At 35.1% G+C, this 27,676-nt stretch overlaps 3 protein-coding genes across 9 annotated transcripts; 2 read left to right on the forward strand and 1 right to left on the reverse strand.

Moving 5' to 3' along the window:
- The first annotated feature begins 305 nt into the window (after nucleotides 1–305).
- Nucleotides 306–10,814, forward strand: LOC110837618 (uncharacterized). 3 transcript variants are annotated; one of them, XM_022079928.2, is made up of 10 exons: nucleotides 306–1,666; nucleotides 2,175–2,323; nucleotides 3,027–3,174; nucleotides 3,670–3,818; nucleotides 4,214–4,325; nucleotides 5,419–5,575; nucleotides 6,572–6,783; nucleotides 7,241–7,459; nucleotides 8,986–9,140; nucleotides 10,173–10,814. In XM_022079928.2, the coding sequence occupies exons 1-9, from the start codon at nucleotides 470–472 to the stop codon at nucleotides 9,106–9,108; spliced, it is 2,466 nt and encodes an 821-aa protein (XP_021935620.1). In that variant the 5' UTR covers nucleotides 306–469; the 3' UTR covers nucleotides 9,109–9,140; nucleotides 10,173–10,814. The 3 variants fall into 3 exon arrangements, with proteins under 3 accessions (XP_021935620.1, XP_021935619.1, XP_087198729.1); XM_022079927.2 differs by having other exon boundaries at nucleotides 10,194–10,814; XM_087342603.1 differs by having other exon boundaries at nucleotides 8,986–10,814.
- LOC110837624 (ankyrin repeat domain-containing protein 40) lies at nucleotides 4,120–12,291 on the reverse strand. 2 transcript variants are annotated; one of them, XM_022079948.2, is made up of 4 exons: nucleotides 11,740–12,291; nucleotides 11,000–11,364; nucleotides 10,045–10,430; nucleotides 4,120–5,557 (listed from the first exon to the last, which is right to left on the reverse strand). In XM_022079948.2, the coding sequence occupies exons 1-3, from the start codon at nucleotides 11,862–11,864 to the stop codon at nucleotides 10,072–10,074; spliced, it is 849 nt and encodes a 282-aa protein (XP_021935640.1). In that variant the 5' UTR covers nucleotides 11,865–12,291; the 3' UTR covers nucleotides 4,120–5,557; nucleotides 10,045–10,071. The 2 variants fall into 2 exon arrangements, with proteins under 2 accessions (XP_021935640.1, XP_021935639.1); XM_022079947.2 differs by lacking the exon at nucleotides 4,120–5,557 and having other exon boundaries at nucleotides 8,613–10,430.
- Nucleotides 12,292–12,489: 198 nt separating this feature from the next.
- Nucleotides 12,490–27,601, forward strand: U2af50 (U2 small nuclear riboprotein auxiliary factor 50). 4 transcript variants are annotated; one of them, XM_022079941.2, is made up of 11 exons: nucleotides 12,490–12,684; nucleotides 14,960–15,113; nucleotides 15,824–15,936; nucleotides 16,074–16,201; nucleotides 16,756–16,872; nucleotides 17,368–17,512; nucleotides 17,893–17,975; nucleotides 25,181–25,303; nucleotides 25,459–25,617; nucleotides 26,157–26,321; nucleotides 27,184–27,601. In XM_022079941.2, exons 1-11 carry the CDS (start codon nucleotides 12,663–12,665, stop codon nucleotides 27,313–27,315), a joined length of 1,341 nt encoding a protein of 446 aa, XP_021935633.1. In that variant the 5' UTR covers nucleotides 12,490–12,662; the 3' UTR covers nucleotides 27,316–27,601. The 4 variants fall into 4 exon arrangements, with proteins under 4 accessions (XP_021935633.1, XP_021935635.1, XP_021935636.1 ...); XM_022079943.2 differs by having other exon boundaries at nucleotides 17,896–17,975; XM_022079944.2 differs by having other exon boundaries at nucleotides 17,368–17,506.
- Nucleotides 27,602–27,676: the final 75 nt, after the last annotated feature.

A 27,676-nucleotide genomic window follows, 5' to 3' on the forward strand; every position in this document is an offset into this window, starting at 1 on the left:
AAACAAAACCTCATAAAAAACCTCCACTACTGAACAAACTGACACAGTACACCGGAAGCGCAATTTATGAAATTACGACGTCCAGACAACCATCAACGACTTCTCCAGGATTCCTCCATGGAGTGGTCCCTATATTGGTCTCCTCCTATAAGGTCATCGGCCATAACCGGTGGATCCAGTTCTACATAACTCACATAATCTTTAAACTGACACGAATAGCAACGCACATATATCAACGACAATGTATGCCACGGAATAGTTGAAAACAAATTTCCTAGCTGCTTTGTCGGCTAGTCAACCGCTGGCGACTTCTTTCGACATGTCTTGGAAATATTAATATTATAATAGAAGTTCTTGTAACTCGTGTCAAGATGTCTCCACTTATGTTATTACTTGCCATAAATTGTTGACAGGGTGGATGCCGATGTGTAGATGGTGGAAATGCACGTGTGCTGTTTAATGTGAAGATATGGATATTCATACAGAGTTGGTGCAACATGAATTACAGCGACAAAAAGTGAAGTCTCCAGCAATACAAAGCAACTCGACTAAATCGTTTACTTCAGTACTATCCCAGAGGCCGACAATGGCGAATTCTGTTTGCGAGAGTAAAGTGCAAACAGGTTATGTTGAGAATAATGCAGTGTGTTCAAATTCATATCCAGCAATAAACTGTAATTTTAAACCTTCAGGGAACTATCGTCATATTAAATTGACTACAGATATTCCTGGAAAGAAGAAGAAAAAGCAGGTTTCTGCCGATGTTACGGAAAGCATAAACAATCTGAAAGGAGAACGTGGAAGTAGACAGCATAAAGGTGGGAACGAAATTCCTATATTAATGAATTTCAAAGTGGAAGATAACGTCACAGATTTTAAATTCAAACGTATAAATATACACGAAAAAGCTCTTGGGATTCAGGAAATAAATACCTTCAAAGAGGAGGATGTTGCAAATTTGAAACTAAAAAGCAGAAGCAAGCAGTACAAAGGAACAGTTGACATTAAAGAGGGCAATACTTTCAAAATAGAAAGTAACATAAAATTGGAATACAAGCCAAAGAAAGAGACTATGGAAATTCAGAAAGTAAATGTTTCTGAACTGCTTTTTCCTGCAAATATGAGTCCTGAAGCAGGTCCAGGGCCTTCACATAAATCTGAAGTGGGAAGTACCATAAATTTGAAACTGAAACATAGAAAGAAGCAACATCAAGAGTCTATCATGATTCAGAAATCACGTAATTCCAAAGAGGAAGATACCACAAATTTGAAATACAAAAGCAGAAATGATCAGCACAAAGGATTTCGCAAAATTAAGAAGTTAAATAGCCCTAAGTCGAAAGGTATTGTAAAGTTGGAACATAAACACATAAATAAACCTCCAAGAAAAGCTATTAAGATTGAGAACTTATGCAATTCAAAAAAGGAAGATGTTACAAATTTGGAACTGAAGTGCAGAAATAATCAGCACAAAGGGGTTATCAAAATTAAGAAATTAAATAGATCCAAAGTGAGGGGTACCATGAAGTTTGGAAACAGACAGAGAAAGAAGCCCAAGGAAGATGCTATCAGGATTCAGAAATTAAATTACTCTGAAGTGACTATTTCTGCAGGTACAATTCCAGTTGGAATTCCAAAGCCTTCACATACCCTGTTGTTTGATAAGGTAAGTGAGAATGTCATTAGATTTAACAGTATAGTCTATAGATACTTCCTGAGTTCAATAGAGACAAATATTTTTATATTATCTTCTATGAAAACTACATGATCACAGGCTATCACTATAGAGTTGTTAGGTACACTCGTTTGTTGAAGAGTTAACCAACAAGAGTTACAGTCATATTTAGATTTTTAAAATTAATAATTCCTATGATATGGTGAAGGACGACGAGGAGGAGAAGATAGTTTGTTTAATGGTAGTTCACATTATTACCCGCTGCCCACCTGATTGTTTTTACAGTAGTTTCACTACAGTTGCAGATAGATGACAGGACAACATAGGCCACATGCATTGCCAACTTTTATCATTGAGTTACCATTCTGTGTGTTGGTAAAGTGTGTCTGAAACATTTTTCCATGTGTTTGGCACCTGTGGCACAATGTGATGAAAACATTGTTGGTACATTTGGTGGTGAATATGTTACTTATGCATGTATGCATCATTACATTCACAGGTGCAATGCAGTGTGTCTGCAATGTTGCAGTTGAGGGATGCTAATGCATCGTCAAAGACCATGTCTCTGTTTATGGATGCAGGTCAGCCTGTGTTCTTGGTAATACAGTGCATTAGGATTCCTAAGATGTACAACAAAAATTTCAGATTGTGAGTATAATTTTCTCTTGTCTTTAAGTGTGTTACATATGATAGCAGAATGTTATCACAACCTTCATCCTCAGCTGGAGATTCACCTCTGAACCTCATTCTTGGTGAAACCCACATTATTGAACTTTCAGTTATTTAGAACTTGCTGGTTCTTAAAAACTGTAAGAATTTATTCCACAGTGAAGAAACTGAAATGTATATTTTTAATGCTCAGAATACTGTTGAGCTGATACTATTCTTTCAGTTAAGTTGTTACTTATGAGTATGTAACATTTAAATTTTAATGGAAGGAAAGTGTGGGAACATTCCTGCAATTTTCAGCATATTTTTACAGTGTGACTAAAATAGCAACCAATCTTGCATACAGTGATTAATAAAAATAAGTGGCAAATAATATTTTGCTCTAACTTTTTCCTACTTCCCAATGTTCAGAGCTACAATTTTAAGTGGCAGATATTTTTATATTTTTTTCCTTGTCTGTGTTTAAAAACCTCACAACATTTTCAAAGCTGTCTCTGGTTCCATCTTCAGGTGAGCAGCTTACTCAGTTGATTTGATTGAAAAGAATATTATTGAGGAAAAGCAAAATATTCTTTCACTCATTGCCTTGGTTTTCCCTCATCACAGACACAGGCAGGTGGGTTTGTTGAGCGTTGTACATGTGCTATGATAATATTTTTTATTGAAATATGCTTGATTCTAGCCGTTTGCCTCACCCACTGATTGACAAATCGTCTGATGTATGTCTTTTTGTTCCTGATCTCAAGAAAGGAAAGAGAGAGGATCATGAACCAACAATTAAACATTATAAGGACCTTTTAGAAAAAAATAATGTAACTGGAATTTCTCAGGTAAGTTTTGATGATAACCACATTACCAAAAAACTGATTTGTATGAACTTGAAAAGTTTTAAAGCGCTAAATGTTATTTTTCAGATAATTTCATTATTAACATGATGAGGGCTTGATATTTTTCAGGTACTTGGTTGTCATGCTGCATGTAAAATGTGTTGAGAAGCATACTTTTTAATAGTTTATGTTCATAATTGATCTAAATATATGAGAATTTACAGGAGAAGATATATCAAAATCAGGATATGGCCTTTGTCTATCCTATTCCTGCTTAGAATTTTCCCTTGTTATGTAGACTGTAGATTAACCTCAACCTTGTGTTTGTGCTGTACCTCTTTTACCTGAACAGTGGATAGCTCTTTACTTCATTATGAATATGCATAATTCCTTGTGACCTGCAGGCAGAGACTTAATTTCTGGAACATGGAAAACTTTGCTTGTAAGTGTCTTTTTAATATGGAAAAGACATCTTATACACTATGATTCTCTTATCAGGTGATGCCACTGAGACAGGTGCGAGTGGAATATGAACAGTATGAGCTTCGCCGTCGTTTAGTGAGCCAGTTTGATTTGTTCCTGTCAGATGGTCGTATTGCTGGGCATATAATTAGACTTCTTGGCAAGGAGATCTATAAGAGACGGAAGTGAGTACCTGTGGCATTAATGGATTTTTGTATTTTAACCCCCACCCCATAAGAAGAAGGGAGTTTTCATTACTTCACTTGTAAGTAACAGGTGTGCTTTACATTTAAACCTTTGCCATACATAACATAGTTGTTCAAAGCAAAAATATTATATCATGTGTTTCACTTAAGTACTAAAATGTGTATGAAGGGTATTAAAATTAATTGCTGCAATAGCTGCAGGATAGTAAGCAGCTTTAACAAGAAATGCCCTGCGTTTTAGATGATGACTTTAGGTTGTAATGAATTTAAATGTTCTATATTCATGTGATAAATGTTGTTTATTTTTTGAGTTGTAATTCCTGAATATTGGTGATAATAAGAGAAGGAAATAATATATATTGTATCTCTTGTAGGTTACCAGTTCCGGTGGATATGAGAGTAAAGAATCTAAAGGATGAATTCGAAAGAGCTCTCTCCAAGACACTAATGATGATGAATACAAATGGAAATAAAGCAGCTCTCAGGGTATGGCACAGTCCCTCAGACAATTATACAAGCCTTGATTCTTTACAATATACTGATGGACATTAACTCACATGTTCCTCCAAAACACTGGTAACTACTCACAAGTCCACACAGCATTACAACCCAGATAACATCAACATCTTCACTGCCATGAAACCTGAACTTTCATGTACAAGTACTGAGAGCACCTACCATAGGTGTGATGATACATTTTAGGATTTTGAAAGATTATACCTCGTAGATATTGTTACTGTTCATACAAGTAATACTTGTATTTGTAATGTAATTCCATGCAGATTTTGTAGGTAAATTTAGAATGAGTTATTGAAATAACAAAATATTTCTTGACATCACTTGTAGGTGAGTTTTAATATTTGTATAGAAGTAATTTGTATAGTACAAGTGTAAGAAATTAAGTAGATATACCTACAACAGATTAGATAAAATTCCCATGAAAGTAATGAATTTGCCTGGATTGAATGTTCACAGTGATAAGGTCAACCTGTTGTAACTTCTGCATTTTATGGAGTCACCAAATTTGTAATGTGTTAAAAATCTGAATACCACAATGTATTTTATTTCTATTACAGGTTATTAAAATACTTGAGATGAGTGCGTGTATTTTGTGCTGTCAGCCAACTGTAACAGGCAAGAGAATAGTGACAGGGAAAATTCTTCAGTTTTACATTATTCAAGTCAATAAAATTCATGAGTCCCACATTTCATTCTCAACATTTCTATGACATCATAGGCATTAAACTTAAATTTTTATTTGGCTGACCCTTTTCTTTCCTTTAAAGTTGAGTCACACTTGTTACATTAAGATACAAATGCATCATCACACCTGTTGTCGAAGCATATTGAATTACACAGGGCTACAGCATAAGTCTTGAAATGCTCTGGATTTATATTTGGATGTTTGCAAAACAATCTTTGAGGGCATCTGTCTGCAGCATGTGAGGTTCTTATTTCAGTTATATTCCTGTGATAAGAGAGATAGAAGCACCACACCATCACTTCTTTTCTAATATTGAGAAAAATAATCACTTCTTGAGGCATACTGTATTCAGTGAGCTGGTATTTCTTGCAACAGGTTGGGCACACAAAGCAGTCGGTAATGCAGATAGCAGAGAACATCATGGCTGTTGCAGATTGTCTGGCAGAACACTATCCTGGAGGATGGGACAACATCCGCTCCCTGAATATTCAGTTGCAAGACTCCCCATTCATACCTGTATATATTACACTCAGTAAGCAAGCCACAGTAGTATAGTGAACTCTCAATACAGCATATATTATATTAATCACATTAATGTATATTTTATTAATCCTCATTGAAAATATCATTTATGAATGTAAAATTCTTTAATTTATGGTGTTGTAGGTGTCATCATTAAGTAGGATTTTTTTTAAATCATTTAATATTCTTTTGAAGTGCATTCCAAACAGTGATGCAAAAGTGCACATTCCTTTGCCATGTCTCTCCAAAACCTCGTGAACAACTGAATGTAACTAAATTTTGTCATAACATAGCAGTTTTGGTGAAAACTTGACTGCACTAGCAGGCACATAATGAATACCAGCATATTTTGTGCAACTTGAGTATAATAATTTGCTAAATATTTACTAGAGAAAAAATGTTTTGAACAGATGTTTTAGAGGAAAATTAAACTTGTTATGCCCAGTTCACTTTCTCCATGTTTTATGGTTTTCAAGGTAATTAAATGAAATGGATTTTTATGTTGCATCATTTCATAACCTGAGACCCATTAGACTGATTTTGGTTAAAATTTATGTTGGAGATTCTTGCTTGTTATCCCTACCTATTTCATGCTATTTTTAAAACATCAAAAGGCAACATTCATAAATGAATAATTTATAAGCAGTAGTAGAGTGAATATGCTAGAATTGTTCTGCTATGTATTTGCTTCCTAGCTTGTTTAAGTTTCACGTGTTCATAGAAATATACAAAGCTTTGAACTATTGAAAATATGTATTTGATCTTCAATTAGATGGCATAACATTTTTCTTAGTTTAATGGTATTTGAACAGTCAGGGTCATATTTGTTACTGCAACAACAGTGAGGTTTGGTGATATAGTTGCATGTACATTTTGCAATGCAATCACAACAAATATTGCAGAGTTAGTTTGCAGATACTCTTCGATTTAATATGATAACTTGAGTCTAAAAGTGGCACTCATATAACAGTATAACAGCTTGTCAGTGACTATTCTTGATTTGCAGAGAGTAGCAATGAGGTGAATGTGCCAGTTGTGAATCCTGTCATACCAAAGAAAGCAAGACCAGTTGAGGGAGAGCTCACTACATTCCCAGGAACACATGTCACAGTCATGCCTAATGGTGAGGTGATCGTGAAGAAGCTGGAGCGGACAAAGGAGGAGAAGGAGATGGGTCTGAGTGATTCAGACTGGGAGGAATACGACTCTAATGAGGAGGTAGCAACTTAATTTTACATATATCCTACAGAAACAGAGCCTTTTATAGTGACTTGTCAGCATAAGAAACATTTGCAAATACTTTTTTATTATTATTATTATTTTACAGAGGTGCATATTTGCATTGCCATGTCCAGCTTAAAGTTACATGGAGTGCAAAACTTCATCCCCCTCGTATTCTTCAATGTTCAAAAACTATATAGATCATGATAAGTAACATGTCACCTTATATCTTTTATCCTTTGCAGTATAGTAAATGTAATTGCTGCATGCAATACTAAACATGCTAAATCCTAAAACATACTACATAAAGCACATGCAATAAATTGGTCTCCAGCAAGGGATTAAACAGGGAGGTAATATTAGGTTAGATCTGTGCAACAGAACATGATTTTGTTATACCTTATGTTTTTCAATATCCATACTGACTGCCTGAAATGAAAATTGTCTTTTTCAGATGGATGTAGATAGTGCAGATGAAATTCTTACAGTTCCCACAGAAGAGAAGACAGAAGTTGGACCACAGCCTGGCTCAGAAGAGGAACAGGAATCAGATGATGGAAATGAAATTGTGGCTGAGGCTGCTGAGGATGCATATCTCAGTGAGTGGTCAAAGCAGTGGAATGCAAATACTGAAGAAGAAAGTAATGATAAAAAGAAGAGGAAACAAATTGAAGTGAGTAATTGCTGCTATTTCTTGTTACTTTCAGTTTTTTCTTTGTTCATTGTTTGACAGCAATAATACAGAGAAGCCACAGGCCTAGTGGTTCTTTATTTCTCTGCAAGATGAGACACTAAATGAAAGAGCAAGAAACAATGAAAACTAATTAAACTAGATAGCAAAATATTCATTCTTCAAGGTTCCATTAAATAAACCAGAACCAGAATATATGCTGTAGCTACATAAATTATTATAAATGAATAACTTTGCTACTGGCAACATGATACAAACAAATCAGAGAAATACCAAGATGTACCCAAGTACATGAAAAATGCAGCATGACTGCTGTAAAATGGGTACTGTTTATAACAGTAGAACAGCAGGGAGAAAGATATCAGCACCATGAATATGTTAATGTTACATATAAAGAAAATACTTTATAGAACAAGGACTTCTGTAGCTTTCCATACATACTCTCCTTCCAATTTTAATTCCAAAGCTACTTATAGCTGGCAGTCATAAATGTACAGTTAACTCCCCCTCTGTGCCTCTCCCAACTTAAATGGAAGAAAATTCCTTACTCAAGAACCTACAGATTGTAACAGGTCTGAAAGTTATAGTAAGCACATGGTAGAATTGCCACTACTAATTGTGAGAACATAAGTCTCCTTGTCAAGTATCAGGAGCCTATTTGAACATCATTCAGTAATAAACTAAATGAAAAATAAACGAAAGGCCAACAATTAACTGAATTATGTTGTCACCACTTTCAAGAAACTCCTTCAACTTGCAGAATCATATAGTATAGCCATACTAATAGTAGAAGCTGCTTTGGGACATGAAAAAAGGATGTACTGTTCCAACAGGCACTGTTCTTCTCCATGTTGAAGGAATATTTTAAAATATTTATTATAATTGTGCTAAGTATAAATAAAACTCACATCTATTAAGAACAAACAATAATAATAATAATAATAATGTTTTCGTGTTTGTTTCTTTTGTAAATGGTTAAGCTGAGAAATGTTTGTTTTATATTTCATATTGGTTTCAATTTCAGTATATCATTACAGTTTGCTCATGATACTAAACAGTTCACACTGTGTTGTTGACATGTATGTAAATGCAGGCACAATATTTTGCTAAAATGCAATTGGTAAGTCTGTGTGAATATTGTTCAATTACTTTATTCTTGTTTTTAACCTTCAAATGACGTACAGTTTGTGACTTGAGTCATTACAGAATATGCATTCGATGTTAAAGAGTATCGTCCATTATCCCCATGCTGTGGATTGAATGTTAGTAAGAAATGTGATGCACGTTTTATTCTGTTTTTTAATTACTGATAACATTTGCAGTGAGAAATTATGTTTATAATTGATAATATCATTCATAAAAGTAAGAGACAATCATGAACTCCTTTGTAAAAAGTTCATGTTGAAGACAAACTTTATTTTTATTGGTTTCAAACAGAACCTTTGTAAATTAGAGTTGTTTTTATTCTATATGAGTCTCATATTTCCTTATTTGTACATAATTTACAGGCTACTAGCAAGCCAAATGGTGAGCCTGAGAAGAAGAAACTGAAATTTGTTAAGAGGAAAAACAAGAAACAGAAAGAAATAGAAGATGGAGAAGAAAAGAACAACAAACTAGTGATGCAATAGAAATTATGGAAAAACTATGATCATATTCAAAGGTAATATGCTTTTAGACTGCCACTTTAACTATATCTTCAATTTCAACTATAAAAAATCTCTTATATTCATTAATAAAGTTGTATAAACATATTACAAGCCTAAAATAATACATCAGAACCATAATGGCCAGTTATGTATACCTTTTTACTCAGATACCAGAATTACTGACAATGTTTCATTAAAACTGCAAAAATTCTGTAGAACTCAGATAAGAAACATTTTGTTCACACATTAATTTTATGGGATGAGACATTTTTGATACAGTGGCTCTTCATATCTAACATGTATGTATTTATAAAGATTATGTAGACCTCTCATGTGGTAACATTCACAGATATCTACATTTTAAAGGTAAATAAAAAGTGATTAGAATACTTACTGTAAGCAGAATACAGTAAAGTAAGCTATATTGTAACCAACACTGTTAACAAAACTGTGGTCTTTAACACTTCCAATACCAAAGCATTCCAATGGATTTAAGGTACACATTGACTTTTCAGTCATCCCCTTTTGTTTTCTCACTGTTTCCATCGTGACACTTCCAACAGTTTCCCAACCTTATAAGAATGTGAATATTCAGTGACTGTAAGTAGTGGAAAATTAAGAGTATTCAATATAAGATTATTCACAGATGTAAGCCTCAGTCCCTACATAATGTATGAATAAAACTGATATAACACTTTTAACAATTTGGCAAAAGGTAATTTCATTGACATTTATGATCAACTTTACTATGCAGTAAAATATGTTAGTTATATCATGTCACAGAACTTCCAGGTTTTACACACTTCTTCATTTAGTATGGCACATAGATGAAGAGTACTTTCAAAGTACATAGAAATTAGAGAATTATGTGAATTTGTTAACTTTTCAATTCCAGTACTGTTTCTTCATTCAACATACCTATTCTGGAGAATGATGCAAATGAGCCTAATACAGGATTGTTTGGTTCTTGTAAAGAGATATAGACTGATAACCATTGATATTTCCTCCACCCATTCCTCCAGCACTAATGAGGCCATTGGTTCCAGGTACAATCTTATTCTTTCCAGCTGATGCTGCAACCACAACTTCAATTTCCTGGAAGTCCTGAAATCGTTGTACATCTTTGTCCTTACGCACAAGTGTGTCTGGAAGCTTACGGACACGTACGATCTGATTAGCACTAATACCCAACTCTTCACAGCATACTCTTAGCAGTCGGGAATATGAGAGTTCAGTTCTTGGAAGTTCTACTTCAATGAAGTCCGGGTCACCAGAATTGGCAGCACGTATCTTCAATACTAGCTCTAAAAAAGATAGTCATAAAGGACTGTAGAACATTGTTGAGCATAGAAATATTATATAACCATCATAAAAAACATTTAATTAAGGATATTGGTCTTATTAAAATGCTTAAGCTCAAATGGCATTTAAATATGCATTATCTGTGCAAGTATATTTCAGCAGCTTGTCTGAACAATCTGATTCCATGTAGAGATCAGTATACTTGGTGATCTTAATTATATCTCAGATCACAAAGCTACTGAAATCGATACAGAACATGCATTGTATGAATATAATTATGTACATGGACAGTTACCTTTCTTAGGTATACAATTTCTCTGTACACTATTAAGATTTATTGTAAGGTATCTTGTTCTCAAAATATAAAGTGTCAGGCTTATTATAAAGCAAGTATTTTTTAAATGTGCTGTGTATTGCACACTAAGTTACATTGCAACCTGAACAGCAGCAGCATCTATTTAATGTTGCAATGGGTGCAATCCACAGAATCCTTTCCTTCCTCCATACCTGTCCCGCTTGAATGAGCTGTAACCAATTCAGATGAAAACATTCAATGAATTTCACACTTTACCATCATTCTGAGTAGAACCTCCAGTCTGGGGGCCTGGTTTAACAGCAGAACTTATAACTGGTGTGCAGTGTTTTTGTGCCTCTTCCATATTCCTCCTTATTGATGTTGATGTACAAACATCCACTCTTCCATTCAGTGGCTGATGTATCAAATAATATGGTGTAATAGGAAGATTTGGACTGGATTCAGCTGAAATTGTAGTTCCTCCAAGTTCCATTCCTAATAGTTTATGAACTTCAGGATTATTGCTAAGTTCTGCAGGTGTCTCTCCTTTTGCTGTAACAGCTGTTATATCTGCCCCATTTGTAAGTAGCATGCTGACAATTGCCTTATGCCCTCGTTTTGCTGCCCAATGCAAGGGAGTCCTAAAATAACATTTGAAAGCAAGAGTATGCTGGTATGTAGTGCTTTGATGTGTAGTTTAGTATTCTATAAGCTTGACAAAATTGTAGATATCATGGGAAGATTAAACACACTTTACAAAAGTCATCCATCCCTTGAATGGAACTTGTTACAAGGAGACTTGAAATTCTACTTGGAAATAACATATTTACAGCAAAATTATTTCAGATGCTGCAACAGGTTTAAAACAATCCTATGTGGAGTTGTCATAAGTAATATACTAGGATTACCAATATACATAATGAACAACATTGTACGATGCATGGAATTATTGCCGCGAATAATTTATCTTATAGAATTAATTACAATTAACTATAAGCTTAAGATACGTCTCTCACCATCCATTAATATCATGCTTGGCATTAACATTAGTCCCTTTCTTTAATAATTCTTCTACTCCTTCAATGTCTCCAATACAGGATGCTTCCCTTAGATTGTCTTCTAGCGTTTTAGTTCGATCCATACCTAAACTCAAACGTCAGTCTATTCCGCGAAGTCCATTATACGTAGCCTAAACTCGACACACGTCTCGCTGTATCAACGGAAACGCAAAATCACACATACATGTACCTACATAACCGCATACAAAATTTGTGGGGCGAACTATCGCCCGGCGTCAAAAGTGTAGCAGAAATTAAATGGGCACTACGTTTCAAGACTGCAAATTAAATCTGTGAATGAGAACCTCAATTGTACTGTTATTGTGAGGTTTGGAGAATCCAATAATTTGTTCGAGTAAGTACAATGCGTACTATTGCCAGCAGAGTGCTCTATAGTACTTTAAATACTTATTTGTGCGATTGTAATCCGTGACGGTGTACGTCATATGAATTTAATCTTCATATAGAACAATAGTTGGAGGTGTATTACACGTGTATTATTTCTTGTTGTTCCAGAAGAATACATGTCCAGTACTGGGGGTCACGTCAATATAAGCCACAGATCACCTAAATTGTACACTTTTTATACAGTTTGGTGAAGAGAGAGAGTGTGTCATGTTATTACTGATTGAGCTACCGTCGTAGGTCGAATTTCCATTGTTCTTCGTAAGATGACAGTACAGTTCGTCGCGCGTTGCTATTTTTAATCTGTGCTGTATGTTGTGTACCGAAGGTTGTTGACGTCATAGTCTTGTGCTGCGAAGTAGGGACGCTGTATCTTTTATATATAATATTGGTTGCTAATATATGATCGATTTCATTATCTAAAATATAAGGGTCTTGAATAAAGCTGTCTGTTTAATTTGGATCGTAATATTAAAATGGGTGAAGAAAATAAAGGCGGTAAGTATAAGTAGTATAGGTAACCTGAATAATGTTCAGAAATAAAATGGCTGCGGCTTTCTTGAAGTCCCTAGAAATTAAACGCCCAGCTGATTATAATGCATCGTATTAGGAATTATAAACTATAACATTTTCGTACGTTTCCTTACCTTAAATGTCTTATGAATATTTGTACTTGCTGTAGTGTATTGAGTTTGTAGCTTGGAAAAGCCAAACCCCGCGTGAAGATTACAAAAGTAACATTTAATTTCCCAGAAACCATTTAAGCCCACAATGTAATGCATAAGAAAGCAAGCTTTTTTAAGTTTTTGTGTAAGGAATGACCATATAGAGAACTTATAATTTAGTTTATCCGGGAGCACTATGGTTATATACGGAATTCTTACATCCTTTCCGTATTGGTATACGCCGACCAGTGGCCGGCGTCTTTTGGATTGTATGTGGTAGTGGTCTGCACTGGCCTGGTAGCGCTGATAAGGTACCAGAGGTCTATACGAGCCGAAAATTTATAATTCTGGTCCGAAGAGCATTAGCTCAAGCCCGAAGTTTATCTTCAAGTATGTTACATGTACTCCACCTAAGCCTGACCTCAATTTATTCCAACCCAAGTGATGCCTAATCTGTTTACATTTTCAGGTAGCCATGACTATAATACACATGCTTCTTCTGATGCATACATGCTACTAATCCATGAATTAATTATTTAACAATGCTCTTAACCCTTTGCAGTCCCCTTTAAGTATCACTATGGCTCTCTGCAGGTCTGTTTAAATATCACTAATCTATATAAATTCAACGACAATTATGAACTGGTTTGATTTTCTTTATAACTTGCATAAAACAGAAGAAACTTTGCTAAATATGGTGAAAATATGTTCTGAGAGGATCACAGTTCTTTTTGTTTGAATATTGACCGTGTAAAGTAGTTTTCACGGACTGTACCTCTGTCACTAGTGAGATGTGTAATAACTGGTGCCATTCTGCTTGCTCTCGTTCGGTAGAGAATAAAGCAAGTCCAAGTCGGTAGATATGACTTTGGCGACATCTAAACATCTATTATTGCATGCAGATATACAATGTATAAGCATTGGATTTCATATTCTCAGAGCTATGCTTCCTTTCGGGCTGATTGTGTTCGAAAGATCAAGACCAAGTTCAACACCATGAGAGTGAAACTGAACGCGAAGTGTAAACGATGACGTCACTACACACAAAGAATGCCTGATAAGAAGACGAATGAATATGCATATGTCACTGGTGGATTGCTCAATGCATCAAAAATAATTAAAAAAATAGAATTTCCTACTAGGAAGATTTGATATTTGTTTTATAACTTTATCAGATATAAAATACTTCTATTCTAAGTAAATATGATATCTAAACACCCGATGTGGAATCCTGGCTTCTTTGGACACATGTCAGAATAAGATGACTTTTCTCTCCTGCCTCCTTTCACTGTTACAAGGTTCACAAAGTCTTACCAGGAAAACTAAGATAGAACTAGTGCGAAAAAGAAGGCTTGAATGATATGCTGACACTGTTTGCCAGCCTCAGTTTGACTCCAGATCACATAAAAAGTGTGTAAAATACATGGCGGACTCAGTCCAACATAGGACTGCAAAAGGGTTTAGATGTTTGTAAGGCGTTACCTTTAACTGTTTCTGGGGGCATCTATGAAAATCCCTGAAAAAATCAAGCCAGTGAGATGAGCATGAGAATAACTTTTTTGTTGTGAAAAAAACGGCCCAAGAAAGCCTGAAATGTTTTGTATAACATTTGATTGCTTTCATTTGAACCAGGACCATGGAGATGTATATAATGTTTGGGTGCTGGTGTGGTTTTGGGATTGACATTAGTAACTATATTCCTTTCCTCCTGTGCCCAATCCTGAGCAGTTTTCTTGCTGTGCTGTGCACTAATATATATACAAATAACTGTTTCTATCAAGACATGGAATATAAGTATATTATAGTCAGTGTCATCTTTCATTGTTAAATAATTATGCTGTAAGTGGCAGAGTGGTTATAATAAATTAGAAGACATGTCAAATTATACTGAAACCTGAAATAACAAAAAAAAAAAAAAAGAGTGAGAAATGTTCCACTCTTGTTTGTGGCACAAATGTTTTACATGGCTTGAGAGATGTAACTTTTGAGTCATGTTAGTCCAGTTGGTGCTCTCCTGTTTGTTTACAGTGGTTCCACTTAAAAATGTGTGAGAGTAATTGTCATGTTACTTTAGTGAGGACAGACAACGCATGCTTTCAATGTTTTAGACCGTGACAGGGAAAAGGATCGTGACCGAGATAAAGACCGCCGACGCAGATCTCGATCACGTGAGCACAGAAAAAGATCACGATCGCGTAGCCGTGATAAAAGGTCAAGATCACGCAGTCGAGAGAGACGAAGGGAAAAAAGAAGCAGATCTGGGTATGTTAATTCTGTTGAAGTTATATGACATGTTATCTTAACATGATTTTTTCTTTAAGAATCAATATTTGTATACTTTTTCAATTGAAAACTGTTACTATAATTTATTTTCCAATTCACGAGAGTAAGGTTGACAGTTGAAAGTTAAGACATTGTGGAAAATGAGAACTATCTTTCTTTGTCACCTGACTAACTTATGGATCCGTGGAATATGATGTACGTATACTGAATATTACAGCCTGATGGAACATTTGACAGTTACAGCAGTTTTTGCCAAAGAGACACAAATACTTTGGGACAAAAATCTGCAAATTGTGTGAATCAAAAGAATATTTTACATGGCAGTGTGTTGTAGGCAAAGATAAGAAATTTGCAACTACCACAATGACCATAACTCATGCCATTTTAACAAGAGTTACTGCAGGGTTCGAAAATTTGGGGCATAAACTGTATATGGATAATGTCTTCTTTCCTGACTTATGTGATGATTTACACAAGACCACAGATTGCTGTGGCACTGTCAGACCACATTGAAAATAAATGCAGTTGAAGCAGGGGTGAGAGAAAGACTAAGGTGAAGGGTTATTTTGTGGTCATTGCTTGGAAACAAATAAGTGAATATACATAATCAACATTTTTCTTGTGTTTGTAGCAGATAAGTGGACCGAAATTGTTAAGAATTTGAACACATTTGACCTCTTGATTTACAGTTCGCCAGGTAAAAAGGACAAACGTTCCAGGCGAAGAAAACCATCATTATATTGGGACGTACCTCCACCAGGGTTTGAGCACATCACTCCTCTGCAGTATAAAGCCATGCAAGGTATACAAAGGCACCATTGTTATCTTTGCTCAATCTGCTTATTGCTTTATGTTTATATTGATTATCTTCAACTGTATTATGTCATAAAATACAACAACTTTGGGTGAATGAAAATGTAATGAATTACAATCTTTTAGCTGCTGGTCAGATACCGGCAAACATTGTTGCTGACACTCCTCAAGCTGCTGTTCCGGTGGTTGGCTCCACAATAACCAGGCAAGCTCGAAGACTGTATGTTGGCAACATCCCCTTTGGAGTAACAGAGGTAAGATAGAAAAATCATTTTACATTTTACCATAATTATTATAGTTCTATCATGCTGCCTTAAGAAATTTGTTAATCCAAAATGTTTACATAGTGAAAATTTATGTTTATGAAGATTTCTGTCTTCTGGGTTGTTAACATCGACCAGTCTACACAGTGCAACAACCCAGAAGACAGAAATCTTCATACTCACTGCTGTGAAAACCTCAAATCTTACATTTATGTTTATGCTTCTCAGTAGATTGATGAATTGTGTAAATGCAGGAAATACAAAAATCATGAGCTTATTCCTTACCTTTATTGAAATGCTCAGTACATAATACAGGCAAAATATTGTGCAATATATGAACATTTCTGAACATGTTATTATGTTATAAATTAAAGTAATTTGTCAAACGACATAGAAGTTTCTACACAGCATAACCTGTGTATTTACTGGTTCCAAAAAAGTTGTGATACACTGATTTACATGTGTGACATGATGGTATTTGTTTTCATTATGAAATCTGTTATTTTCGAGATACAAATGTTGCCATCAAAATGTATTTCTTACAGGAAGAAATGATGGAATTTTTCAACCAACAAATGCATCTTTCTGGTTTAGCTCAGGCTGCTGGCAATCCTGTGTTGGCTTGCCAGATTAATCTTGACAAGAACTTTGCTTTCTTAGAGGTATGTATTATTGTTTTAACAGGAGTAAATCCTTGTATGTGCATGCATGTCCATATCTCTGATTTTTTTAAGAAACTTTTGGGAATGGGTAAAATAATATATTTATGCGTGGTTATATTTTGGCATTTTCCCCTTTTGGTGCTTTATTATTATTATTAAAGATGGAATCCTTCACCTGTGATAGTAGTATCATTTGGTATCATTTTATTCTGAAAATAAACATACAGTAGCAAATATTAGGAGACCAAGTTTGTTGGTCATCATTGTAAGGAGCTACTTAGAGAGTACATCATTCTTGATAGTATTCAAAATTTCCAGAAATAACTTTTTGTGAAGAGAGATGTCTTGAATAATAAACAATACTGGGCTGTTTTAACATTTTGTGTTTCTTTTTAATTTCACTTAAATATAGGTTATAGTAGTCGAACGCATCTGTGAAACTTGTGGCCGTATTTCTTTTCCTGTTTAATATAACTTGCTGGTTTGCTCTTTCAGTTTCGTTCAATAGATGAAACAACACAAGCAATGGCATTCGATGGTATCAACTTCAAAGGACAGAGTTTAAAAATCAGAAGGCCCCATGATTATCAACCCATGCCAGGAATGTCAGAAAACCCATCAGTGAATGTTCCTGGTATGTGTAAGTTATGGTTCATTATTGCTTTATTCTGTAGCCAGCCCAAAAAAGTCTTGAGATTTAGTTAACAATACAACCTGGTCTTGAAATAGCTTGTTTTGGTGTAACTATAATTTTGAACTTTGTAAAAAGCTTGTGTCTGATGATGTGGAATTATGTAATGTATTTAAACATAAATATCTTAGAAGTTCTTTTGTAACTTTAAGAAGTACATTTGAAAAACTTTCTTGTAATTTCTACTTTTAGTATCATTCTGTTTTAATTTCATATATTTCCCTTAGAAAAGAATCTGATAGGCACTTTTATTTTTGCTGTTATATTTTGAACCGTTCAGTTTTTAGACGGTCCTTTGCCACTAAGCGGTTGTCTTGTTTACTGCTTAGCAGGCGTGATCAGCACGGTAGTCCCTGACTCACCGCACAAGATCTTCATTGGTGGCCTACCAAACTACCTCAACGAGGACCAGGTGAGCCCATGCTGCCATATCAGCATTGCGTCATGTAACAGGTTTGAACCATTGTCTGAACGCTCTGTGCAGCCTGATTCTGATTCTGATTTCAAGACTAAATCATTACAGAACATAACAATAAATACTTGGCAGATAAGAAGTTTCTGGACTTCTGCATAATGTTTTCTATCTTGTCTGCATCTGGGTGTTCGGTATGGGCAAGTTTAAGATGATGAATAAAGTAGCCTTTGACAATGCAGACACTTAGCCTGCAGTTCATTTGAATGAATGTAAATTAACTTATTTTTCATGTGATGTTATTAGGATGTATATCGTAGGTGAATGGTAAAAGAGAGGAGCAAACTAAACCATTAAGAAAACCTGTGAAAATGCAGCTTTGTATCCTAGCAACGTAATGAAATGTGTAGGAATGCTATCGTGAGTCCAATTAAAGCAGTAAGGTTTAGTCTTACACAGCATTTGGAAATGGTTTACAGAGTTCTTAAAATGTTGCAGACAATGGTGATGACACTTCTGGTAGCTTAGTTAGAAGGGATGTTTTAGCCAGTGTAGATTGATTGGGAAGCTGAACTTCTCTGTTAGTGTTCAACATTCAGTGCCTATGGTCATGTTCAGTACTTTCCATAGATGTAAGTTTATGTTTTGCTTTTGAATGTATCTGGTGCAGTTAAGATAAATTTTTCAGGAATATTTCCCTCTGGTTCTGTTGGTTACGTTTGATCAAAGTTTGATAATTTTAAGATAGATTAGTTTCTGATTTAAATTAAGCTTCGGTTTGCTTTCATTTGTTTAGCCTTGGTCATTCTGTGTATGGCATAACTTTAGCTTCAACGTGAATGTGGATTTTTTCTTCCATAAATTTTGCACTTTTTGCCAGACTCTCCAGTAAGCCCCTTGATAAAAAAATGTCACTCTTAACATGTATGACTTATGAAAACTCTGTATTAGAAAACTTGCTTCTAAAGGTTTAAGTTGGCCATGGTAATCAAGATATTTCCACAGACAGCGGGCATTAAACATGTCCAACTGAGAAGTTTGTCTAATACATTTTGCATAAGAATAGAGAAGCAATGCAAATGACATGTTTTGAATTTGCTTAGTTCAAGTATCACGAAAATATTGTTTTCTTCTCCTGTAAATGTCTTCTATATAACCCATCTCTATTCTAGACAGAACCTGATTGTTTTATTTTTCAAACCAGTGTATCATTTACATAGTGCTTTAATATTTATATAGATTATGTGCATGAATGATTATTATAAAGAAAAACAATATGTGATAAAATATTGATTGGTAGGAACAACATTCAGCCTTGTTGGATGTATGGAAAATTTATCTCTGATGTGGTATTTTGTAAATTGGTGACATATGCTTTGAAGCAGAGCTATTAAATACCCCATTAACGTACCAGCAAGACTGAATCTGTTTTCTTCTCTTAATTTGTCTTACTTGACTTTGCCACATGAACACTGGAATTTATGTAGGGTTTGTGCAAAGCAATGGCATGCTGATTTGGCCATTGCATTTTCTGTAATTGACCCAACAGGTTTTTTAGGTAATGGCAAGACAGGGCTACCACATCTCCCTTGATTGGTTGGTCATTCTGTGTGTTTAATTCACATACTGACCACTGATGAAGAAGACAGGAGAGCTGCAGCTTGGGACAGTGGGAGTTCTTAATATTTATTTTTAACTAGAATTTATTTACAAATTATTGAGAATGACATTACTAAGGTCATGTCTGAAAAGAACTATAGTTGAGGTTGCCTTAAAACTCATAACATAGCAATACTTCTTACGAGTGCATGGAGTAGTGTTAAGGTATAGTTAAAAACATGGCTCAGTGCTTTGCAAATTCATTGAGACTGACATCTCACTTCATTCAGATTAAAACTATGTTTCAGGTGTTCTCAGACATCTGGTTGGTATCTTGATGGAGAGTACTACAGTTAACAGATTGGTTTCTTACCAGGAAGTAGTCAGCTGTCAAATATAACAGTGTCTCCATTTATGATATTTTAAATGAAATACTGACTTTGACATGATACACGTAAATTTATTTACTTTGTGAAATATAAGCCCAGTTTTACAATTTCAGGAACAGTAACATATTTACATACTTACATAGGATACTTAGGCGACCCATTCAGTGCCTTGAGCATCTGCGGGTCCCAACTTTCGTTGGCTTTGATCTATTAGACAGTTGGTAGGACTCCTTGGACGAGTGATTGGCCCGTCACAAGGCCTCTACCTGTACACAGGACAGCACAACACAGATAAACGCGGACAAACATCCATGCCTTGAGTGGAATTCAAACAAATTGTCAGTGTCCAAGCGGCACAAGGCCCACGCCTCAGACCGCGCGGCCACTGTGACGGCACATATTTACATATCATTATGAAATGTATCTGTTATTTGTATAGGTATCACTTATGGAACACAGTCATCACCAGACCTAATCGTGATCATTCTGGCAGGGCACAGTGTTGCAGTTCATTAGGTACATGTAGTCCTCTACCACCAGTCAGTATTCAGCAGTGCTTTATTGTGTCTTTGAATTTTTATGGCTGTTCTTTTATACTTATCCTTTAAAGTTCAGAATAGGCATGAATAACCATGTTAAAGCACCTCTAAACGCACTACAGTACTAAGTAAGGTTCACAGTTTTACATTCTACATACTCATAACGTATTGAATAGGTGAAGATGAAAGAAAGCTGAATATTTTTGTAATCAGTTTTATATTGAAGTTAATATAACTTGCCCAAAAACTCGTGCAGTTGAGTCAGTCGTTAAGGCAGTTAGTATGTGACAGTATTGAGCCATAGTTTTATGTATTCTATCTGTACTTTGAAACTGCTATGTAAGGAAAGTGCCCACTGTCTCAAGCATGAATGTTGAGAGGTAAGTACATTACTTTTTCTTTTAGGCGCGATTTTGTTTCTTCATTGTATAGAGCTACTGGCGTTGCTGAAGGATGGGGACATGAGAAAACTGAGAGGCAGCTACCATATTTATTTTGGGACCATTCATATTTGGTTATTTTTTGTGTTCAGTCTGTGTTTTAATGTCTCAGCTGTTTGAAATCATTCAGTTTCATATTCCTGCAGCATTTGAATCAGTTGTTGCTTTGTTGCCGTGGTGAGTTGGGTCCATTTATTTGAAAACCATTGTACTGATCATCCCTTGTCTTTATAAGGATACATAACACAGTTTTATAATTTTCAAGTAGATTGTGCTGAAATGGTACATATTTATCTCATAGCTAAGTACAGCTCCCACTGATCAGTTACATTATGGGATTGGTTGCAACGAGATGAAAATTATTAGGATTTTCTTTGCAAGTTTTGCTCCGAAACTACAGTTCAGAGCACTATAAATCTTTAAATGCGTGTCCACTTTGTACTCAGAAGATTCTTCTAGTCTGAGATCTACTAAACATGAGATCTTTCACTTTTTCTTCACCGACTTCACTTGACATTTTCCTTTCTTACTGTTCATAAATATTATATTACCTTAAATGTCTCTCAGCACAGTTTTATATGTAAAACTGTAGAAACAATCGGAAGTACTAGGTTTGGTTCTCTCATATGGATGCTGTAATTCTTCTTATGTTATTCTTTGCTGCTATTAGGACTTTACATAAACCCATTACATTGAACAATGTATTACTTTTGTGGTTTCTCTTATCTTGACTGTCAGAGTGGTAGCGAACATTGTTTCATTTGTACACATAAAAACTCATGAATACTAATTTTGCTAGAGTTACTTGAAACAAAGTCTGGTACATTTTAAGATAGAGAATATTGTGATCTGAGTCCATTCATATTTTCCAGAACTGCCACTGTAAAATCAAATTTATTTGGCAGTAAACCATTAATCACTTAGGTTGGGTCATCCATAAGTTGTTTAATGTGCATCAAACATTTGTGTGTCCAAACAGTCTATTGAAGTTCAGTAATTGCCTTTTCAGTTTTTCACATTAGTGTATCAGACTCCAATCTTATCATGAAAATGAAACTTGGTTTGCTTTTCATTCTTCTGTAGAATGTTTAGCACTTGGATTGAAAATCTCATCCATTGGGCTTCTTTACATAGGTAGAAATTACAGGTCAGTTGTACTGTGTTTCTTTGACCTAATGGTTTTGATGGCACTTAAGTGGAGATGATGGGGGAGGACTACTGACATAGATTTTAAAGGAATATTGTGGGGGGTTGTGGACTGGAGTTACCTGACTTAGGATAGGTTCCATTAGAGGGTTACTGTAGGTGGTAAAAATATGTGGCTTTCTGCTTTAGCCTGAATCTTGATCCATGTTCAGGTCTGCTTGATATAAAACAACAAAAACACTTCTTCAGTCATTGCTGCCATTTCATCTTCATAATTTTTTGTGGTCTTTTAGGTTATTGCACAGTGTTGTCTTGTGATGGTTATATACCAATATTACAGAGGAATATGCTGTGTCCATCTTCAGAAGTTCATCCAGTGTTGAAGATTGAGGCAAAATAACTCTAAAATGTTAATATAAAACCTCAAGACTTATGTGGCACAATCCAGAAGGCTGCAACTAAGCTCACATTGTCATTGAAACCTTAAGCCCAACATGGATATGTTTTCTTTCTTAACACACATTTTGTCTTCCTCCTATCTCCACTGGTGCATACGAGATGTATTTGCTGTACTTTATGCATATTTTTATGTATGTCTTTGTCTTCGTGCTTGGACATCTTGTTCCAGCATTTAATTAGTCATATTCAGCAATACGTGCATATCTTCAGAACATATGGAATTTTATGCTGTTGATGACAACATTTTCTGTCCAAGATTGCCATATTCTGACTACTTGTGTGGTTGCATTACAGGAACTGTCTCCTTTTAATGCGTAAGTGTGTGTCATTGTTTGGATCAGTCCTTCTGCTTTAGGTGTTTGTTGGTTCTTTGCCTTTCTCGTTACAGTTTTGGGTCTGGTATGCAACACAGCACTCATTCTGTTGCAGGTTTTTCTAGGTGAAGTGGGCATACCATGCAATGCCAAGGCAAGATGACCAGCAGAGGTCAGACATATTTCATTTTCAGGCAAACTAATACTCTCAATTTGATTTGTGCAATGTTACAAAACCTTTCCAGGTTCAGGCAAGCAAAAATTAGACTGGGGAATGTTTTCTTTTCAGAACTTCTCATTTCAGTGCAACTGAAGGCAGCTAATATTTCCATCAAAATAAATTCCCCATGGTAGCATTCTTTGTTTTCAGAATTTGTGAAATATTTCAGATCTTCAAAGTATATATATTTATCAGTATTTTTTATATTTAGTAAAAGCAGGGGACATCTCTTTTACAGGATTTTTTTCCTTTCTTTATTTTATGCATGTCTAAAGGAAAATGCTGAGATTTACATATATATAGCAGGAAGGAGCACGCCCCATGGCTGTTGGTCACTGTGGCACTATTTAATTTGTGTTGCAAACAAAAGGAATACTGGAGAAAAGTATGAAATCAGTCTGAAAATTTCACTCATCTGTGCCTCTGCTTTCTCCCCCCTTCTGTCGTAGCTAAGGTATCGCGGGTAGTAAGACCCATCCTTTGCTTGTCGATAATAACAGAGAGAGAGCTGAACACACAAGCGCACACAATTGTGGATCACACAAGGCAAGTTTTCTCAAACTCTGATGCTTTGGGAGCCCATTATGAGTTTCCAGCCCAAAGTTTTAATACGGGTCCACCATTGCAGTTGGTATGTAAAAAATTGACAATGGGTTTGGATGATTATGAAGAGCAGTGGTAAAGACAATGCTGTGTGCATTTGGATATTTTTCTTGCTGCAAGTATGTACTATCCTACTGCTAGGAAATAAAATATATAAAACAAATATGAGTTTCTAAAGTACTTTTTTTGTTGGCATAGTTTTTCTCACTGCTTCTTCTCTATTGTTCTGTGAACTTTCAGGCCCATGGCCCTTAATATCACCATACTCAAGGTAAGTGGTATTGTCATGCTTTAATTTGCACATTCTGATTGTATAAGCTATGGTTTATAATCCAGTTGAAGACATTGTCTGAATGTATATATTTAGGTCACACTGGACAGTATGTTTAATTTTGTATTCAAATACTCTGCCTACCTACATAATGTAATTTCTTAATGTAAAAATGGAAGGTTCTTACACAAGTATGTAATGTTCCAAAATGGGGCTGGATGAGCTGTTGTCGAGTCACAGGTGGAAGAATAAAATTGATTCATGAAGTATACACACATACTCCTGTACCCAAGGCAAGGTTCAGTTTACTTTCTCTTTAGTTCTTGTATTACATAATCTGCCACCTTGTTCATTGAAACATGCACTCAAATAATGTGAAATAAGTAGCTAAAGTGTAATAGTATACTGTTCACTGGGAATATGTATGTTAAAAGGAATGAAACAACATTAATGTTACAAGAAGGAAGGCAGGTCTCAGAAAACAAAGTTTGTGGATTTTGGTTTGCTTGTCCTGACAAATTGTCTTCAGCTGGGTAAGTCAAGTGGATTGATTTGTTCTAAAAATTCTTTTGTAGTTGTCATATCTTCACATTTTTAACATTTATTACATGTTTTTAACTATAAAGTGTGCACTTAAATTGTTTTTGTGTGTGCTGTGGAGTTTTATCTTGTATATATGTTGTTCATGCAGAATTTTTTAGGCTCTTGGCTAAAGTGTGACCATGGTTACAAATTGAAATTGTGAAAATGTGACTTACAAAATTTATCTGCTTGTTTCACTGTGGGCTATCCATGAATCTGTTTTGCTGAAGTTAGATGGCCGATGATGAGTGCCTTGGTTTGTGAATTTCTAAGGCTACAGATTGTTTTCTGTTCCATAAAAAGGTCATTCCATACTGGATGAAAATAAAGTATAAGATCAAAAATAAGAATGTCATTGCCAGAATCAAATTTGAATAGGTTACATAAATTGCATTTTGATACTTTTGTTATTTTTTTATTTCTTTCCCTTATACATTCATATTAGTATGAGTGAAGAATGGAATTAGCACATAGAATACAAAAGTAAATACTGCGTAATTTGTGTAAGTAAAAAAGGAAGGAATAATGCAATTCATAGATAGCCACATAATGCTTATTTGTATTTTCATTTTGTAGCATTCTATTTGTAAATATAAATGCTGGCTTATTTTTAGTGCTAAAAGGGAGATTGTTTCTCCAACAGGTGAAAGAGCTGCTGATGTCATTTGGCCAGCTGCGAGCCTTCAACTTGGTAAAAGACTCTGCCACTGGTCTCAGCAAGGGCTACGCCTTCTGCGAGTATGCTGATGTCACAATGACAGATCAGGTGAGAAAAGAATTGTCCTGCATTTTCTCTCACTTGTGTTTTTGGTAGCCATTGAACGGATATGTTTTTATAAAATTGTTCAGGTGCCTCCTTTTACTTTTTTCTCCCTGGTCATGTACATTGATTAATATATACAGTTTATTGTGTTTGATCAGGCTATTGCAGGTTTGAATGGCATGCAGCTGGGTGACAAGAAGCTGATTGTGCAACGAGCAAGTGTTGGAGCAAAGAATGCCCAGATAGGTCAGCAGGCACCAGTTCAGATTCAGGTACCTGGTCTCACAATGGTGGGAGGTGCTGGTCCAGCCACAGAGGTGAGTGTTTACTTGGATTCCATTTTAAAAGAAAGGTAATTTTAATCTTTTTGTTTGAAGTAACTCGTGTTAAGCATTATGAATAAGAACCATGATTGCTTTCAAGAGGTAATATCAGAACATGGACACATGTCATTAGAAGTATGTTGAGTACATTTATGAGTGTGTCGCAGAGACTTTTTTTCTCAGTTTATTAGCTTATTTTTTCTACCGTGTTTATATACCATTGAATGGGCTGGGAAAATAATCATTATGGTGAATTGATAAGGAGTTATTGCTTATTTAAAGGTGCTGTGTAGTGTATTTACCCAGCAAAATGAAACCATAATAAACCTAGGTTATGAGAGTTGGTAAGCAAGCCATCCTACAATGTTAACTCTTAACCATTTTGCTCTGGTGGAGAATGAAGTCATTTCATATGGTGGTGTATAGAAAGATACATGATTGTTACAATATTATTATTCATTATAATTTTCTTTTTAGTCTGATATGCCATGACAACTTGTAAGTAGAAATGAATATGTTAACTTTTCCTGCAGGTGTTGTGTCTCCTGAATATGGTAACGCCTGAAGAGCTACGCGATGAGGATGAGTATGAAGACATCCTGGAGGATATAAAGGAGGAGTGCAACAAATATGGAGTGGTTCGATCTGTTGAAATCCCTCGACCCATTGAGGGTGTTGATGTGCCTGGATGTGGAAAGGTGACAATCAGAGAGGAATAAACCTTCTTTTCATTTGTATTTCTTTCTTCTTAAATTCACGAGAGGCAAGTCTTGGAAAGTGAATATATAATTTGGAATTTCAATTTAAATCTGAGTTTAGCAAAAGATTGGAGCATTTAAAAATGTACATTATAATTATCGTCCTGATAATTAAGGCAGCAAAGGACCTCTGAAACGTCAGTAAACTTATACTAGACTACATGGTGCAACAAACCAGAAGACAGCCATCTTCAGACTCACTACCATGAGAACCTCAAATCCTACATAATTATACTTTATACAAAACTTGAACATTTGTATGTTGTAAAGAGGAATGAATTGTCCAAAAATTTATGAGGTATTTTTATTTAGGGTCATTATATTAACAAGGTTAATTAAATATGAGGATTACCTTTAGCCAAAATTTTTTGCTGGTCCACAGAGTAGTCCACCTCATTATTTGCATGAAGAATATCAGAAAATTTAATCAGAAGTAATAGGTTGTTTTTCCTTTAAGATATGTAACAAAACTTGAGAAGGGAAACACAGTATATGAGAAATAAATAAAAAGTAATTCAAAGGTAATTTTAGTAGCTTCTGTTTAATGACCTTTGCTTAGTAGATATGATGGTGGTTAGCACCATGGGAAAATGAAACTGTATATTTGTATTTTAGTTGTAGGTTTTCATATATATATATATGATTTTAGAAAAAATACCAGTGTGAGAAATGTGTATGAACACTGTTCATGGCACATTCGTCATACAAAACAGCTAACATTCAGAAGTAAAAATAGATTTAACAGGAGTCATCAATAATGTGTAAATATTTACTGAATTGAATATATTTTTATTTTTTGTAGGTATTTGTGGAGTTCAATTCCATTATTGACTGTCAGAAGGCACAGCAGTCACTGACAGGCAGGAAGTTCAATAACCGCGTGGTTGTCACGTCATACTTCGACCCAGACAAATACCATAGACGAGAATTCTAGATGGAGCCGTTAGAATTCAGTTATATGGATGTTATCAACATTTCAAGTGCACTCTGACTTTGGGGTGCAGTCTTCAGATTGTGGAAAAGGACTTCATGATTATTTAGTTTTTTCTACTGTATGTATTTGCAGTTGTAAAGTAAGCTGGATACACATATAATACTTGGAAAATCTAACAGTTCTGTTTTATAATTTTAAAGGAAGTTCTGACAGTAACTTGTTTACTCTGATATTGACTTGTCGCAAATGTTCTCAAGGATTGGCAATTACATGGAATTGTAAGGAACTGTTTTGTGTATTATTATTTTTTATTCCTCTTGATTAAGTTTCTGATAACATAGCAGTTTTTCCACCAGCACAT

The sequence above is a fragment of the Zootermopsis nevadensis genome, unplaced genomic scaffold, assembly GCF_977971745.1.
Source record: "Zootermopsis nevadensis isolate Lab colony 2312 unplaced genomic scaffold, Znev_1.0 Znev_ptg000003l, whole genome shotgun sequence".
Lineage (NCBI taxonomy): Eukaryota > Metazoa > Arthropoda > Insecta > Blattodea > Termopsidae > Zootermopsis > Zootermopsis nevadensis.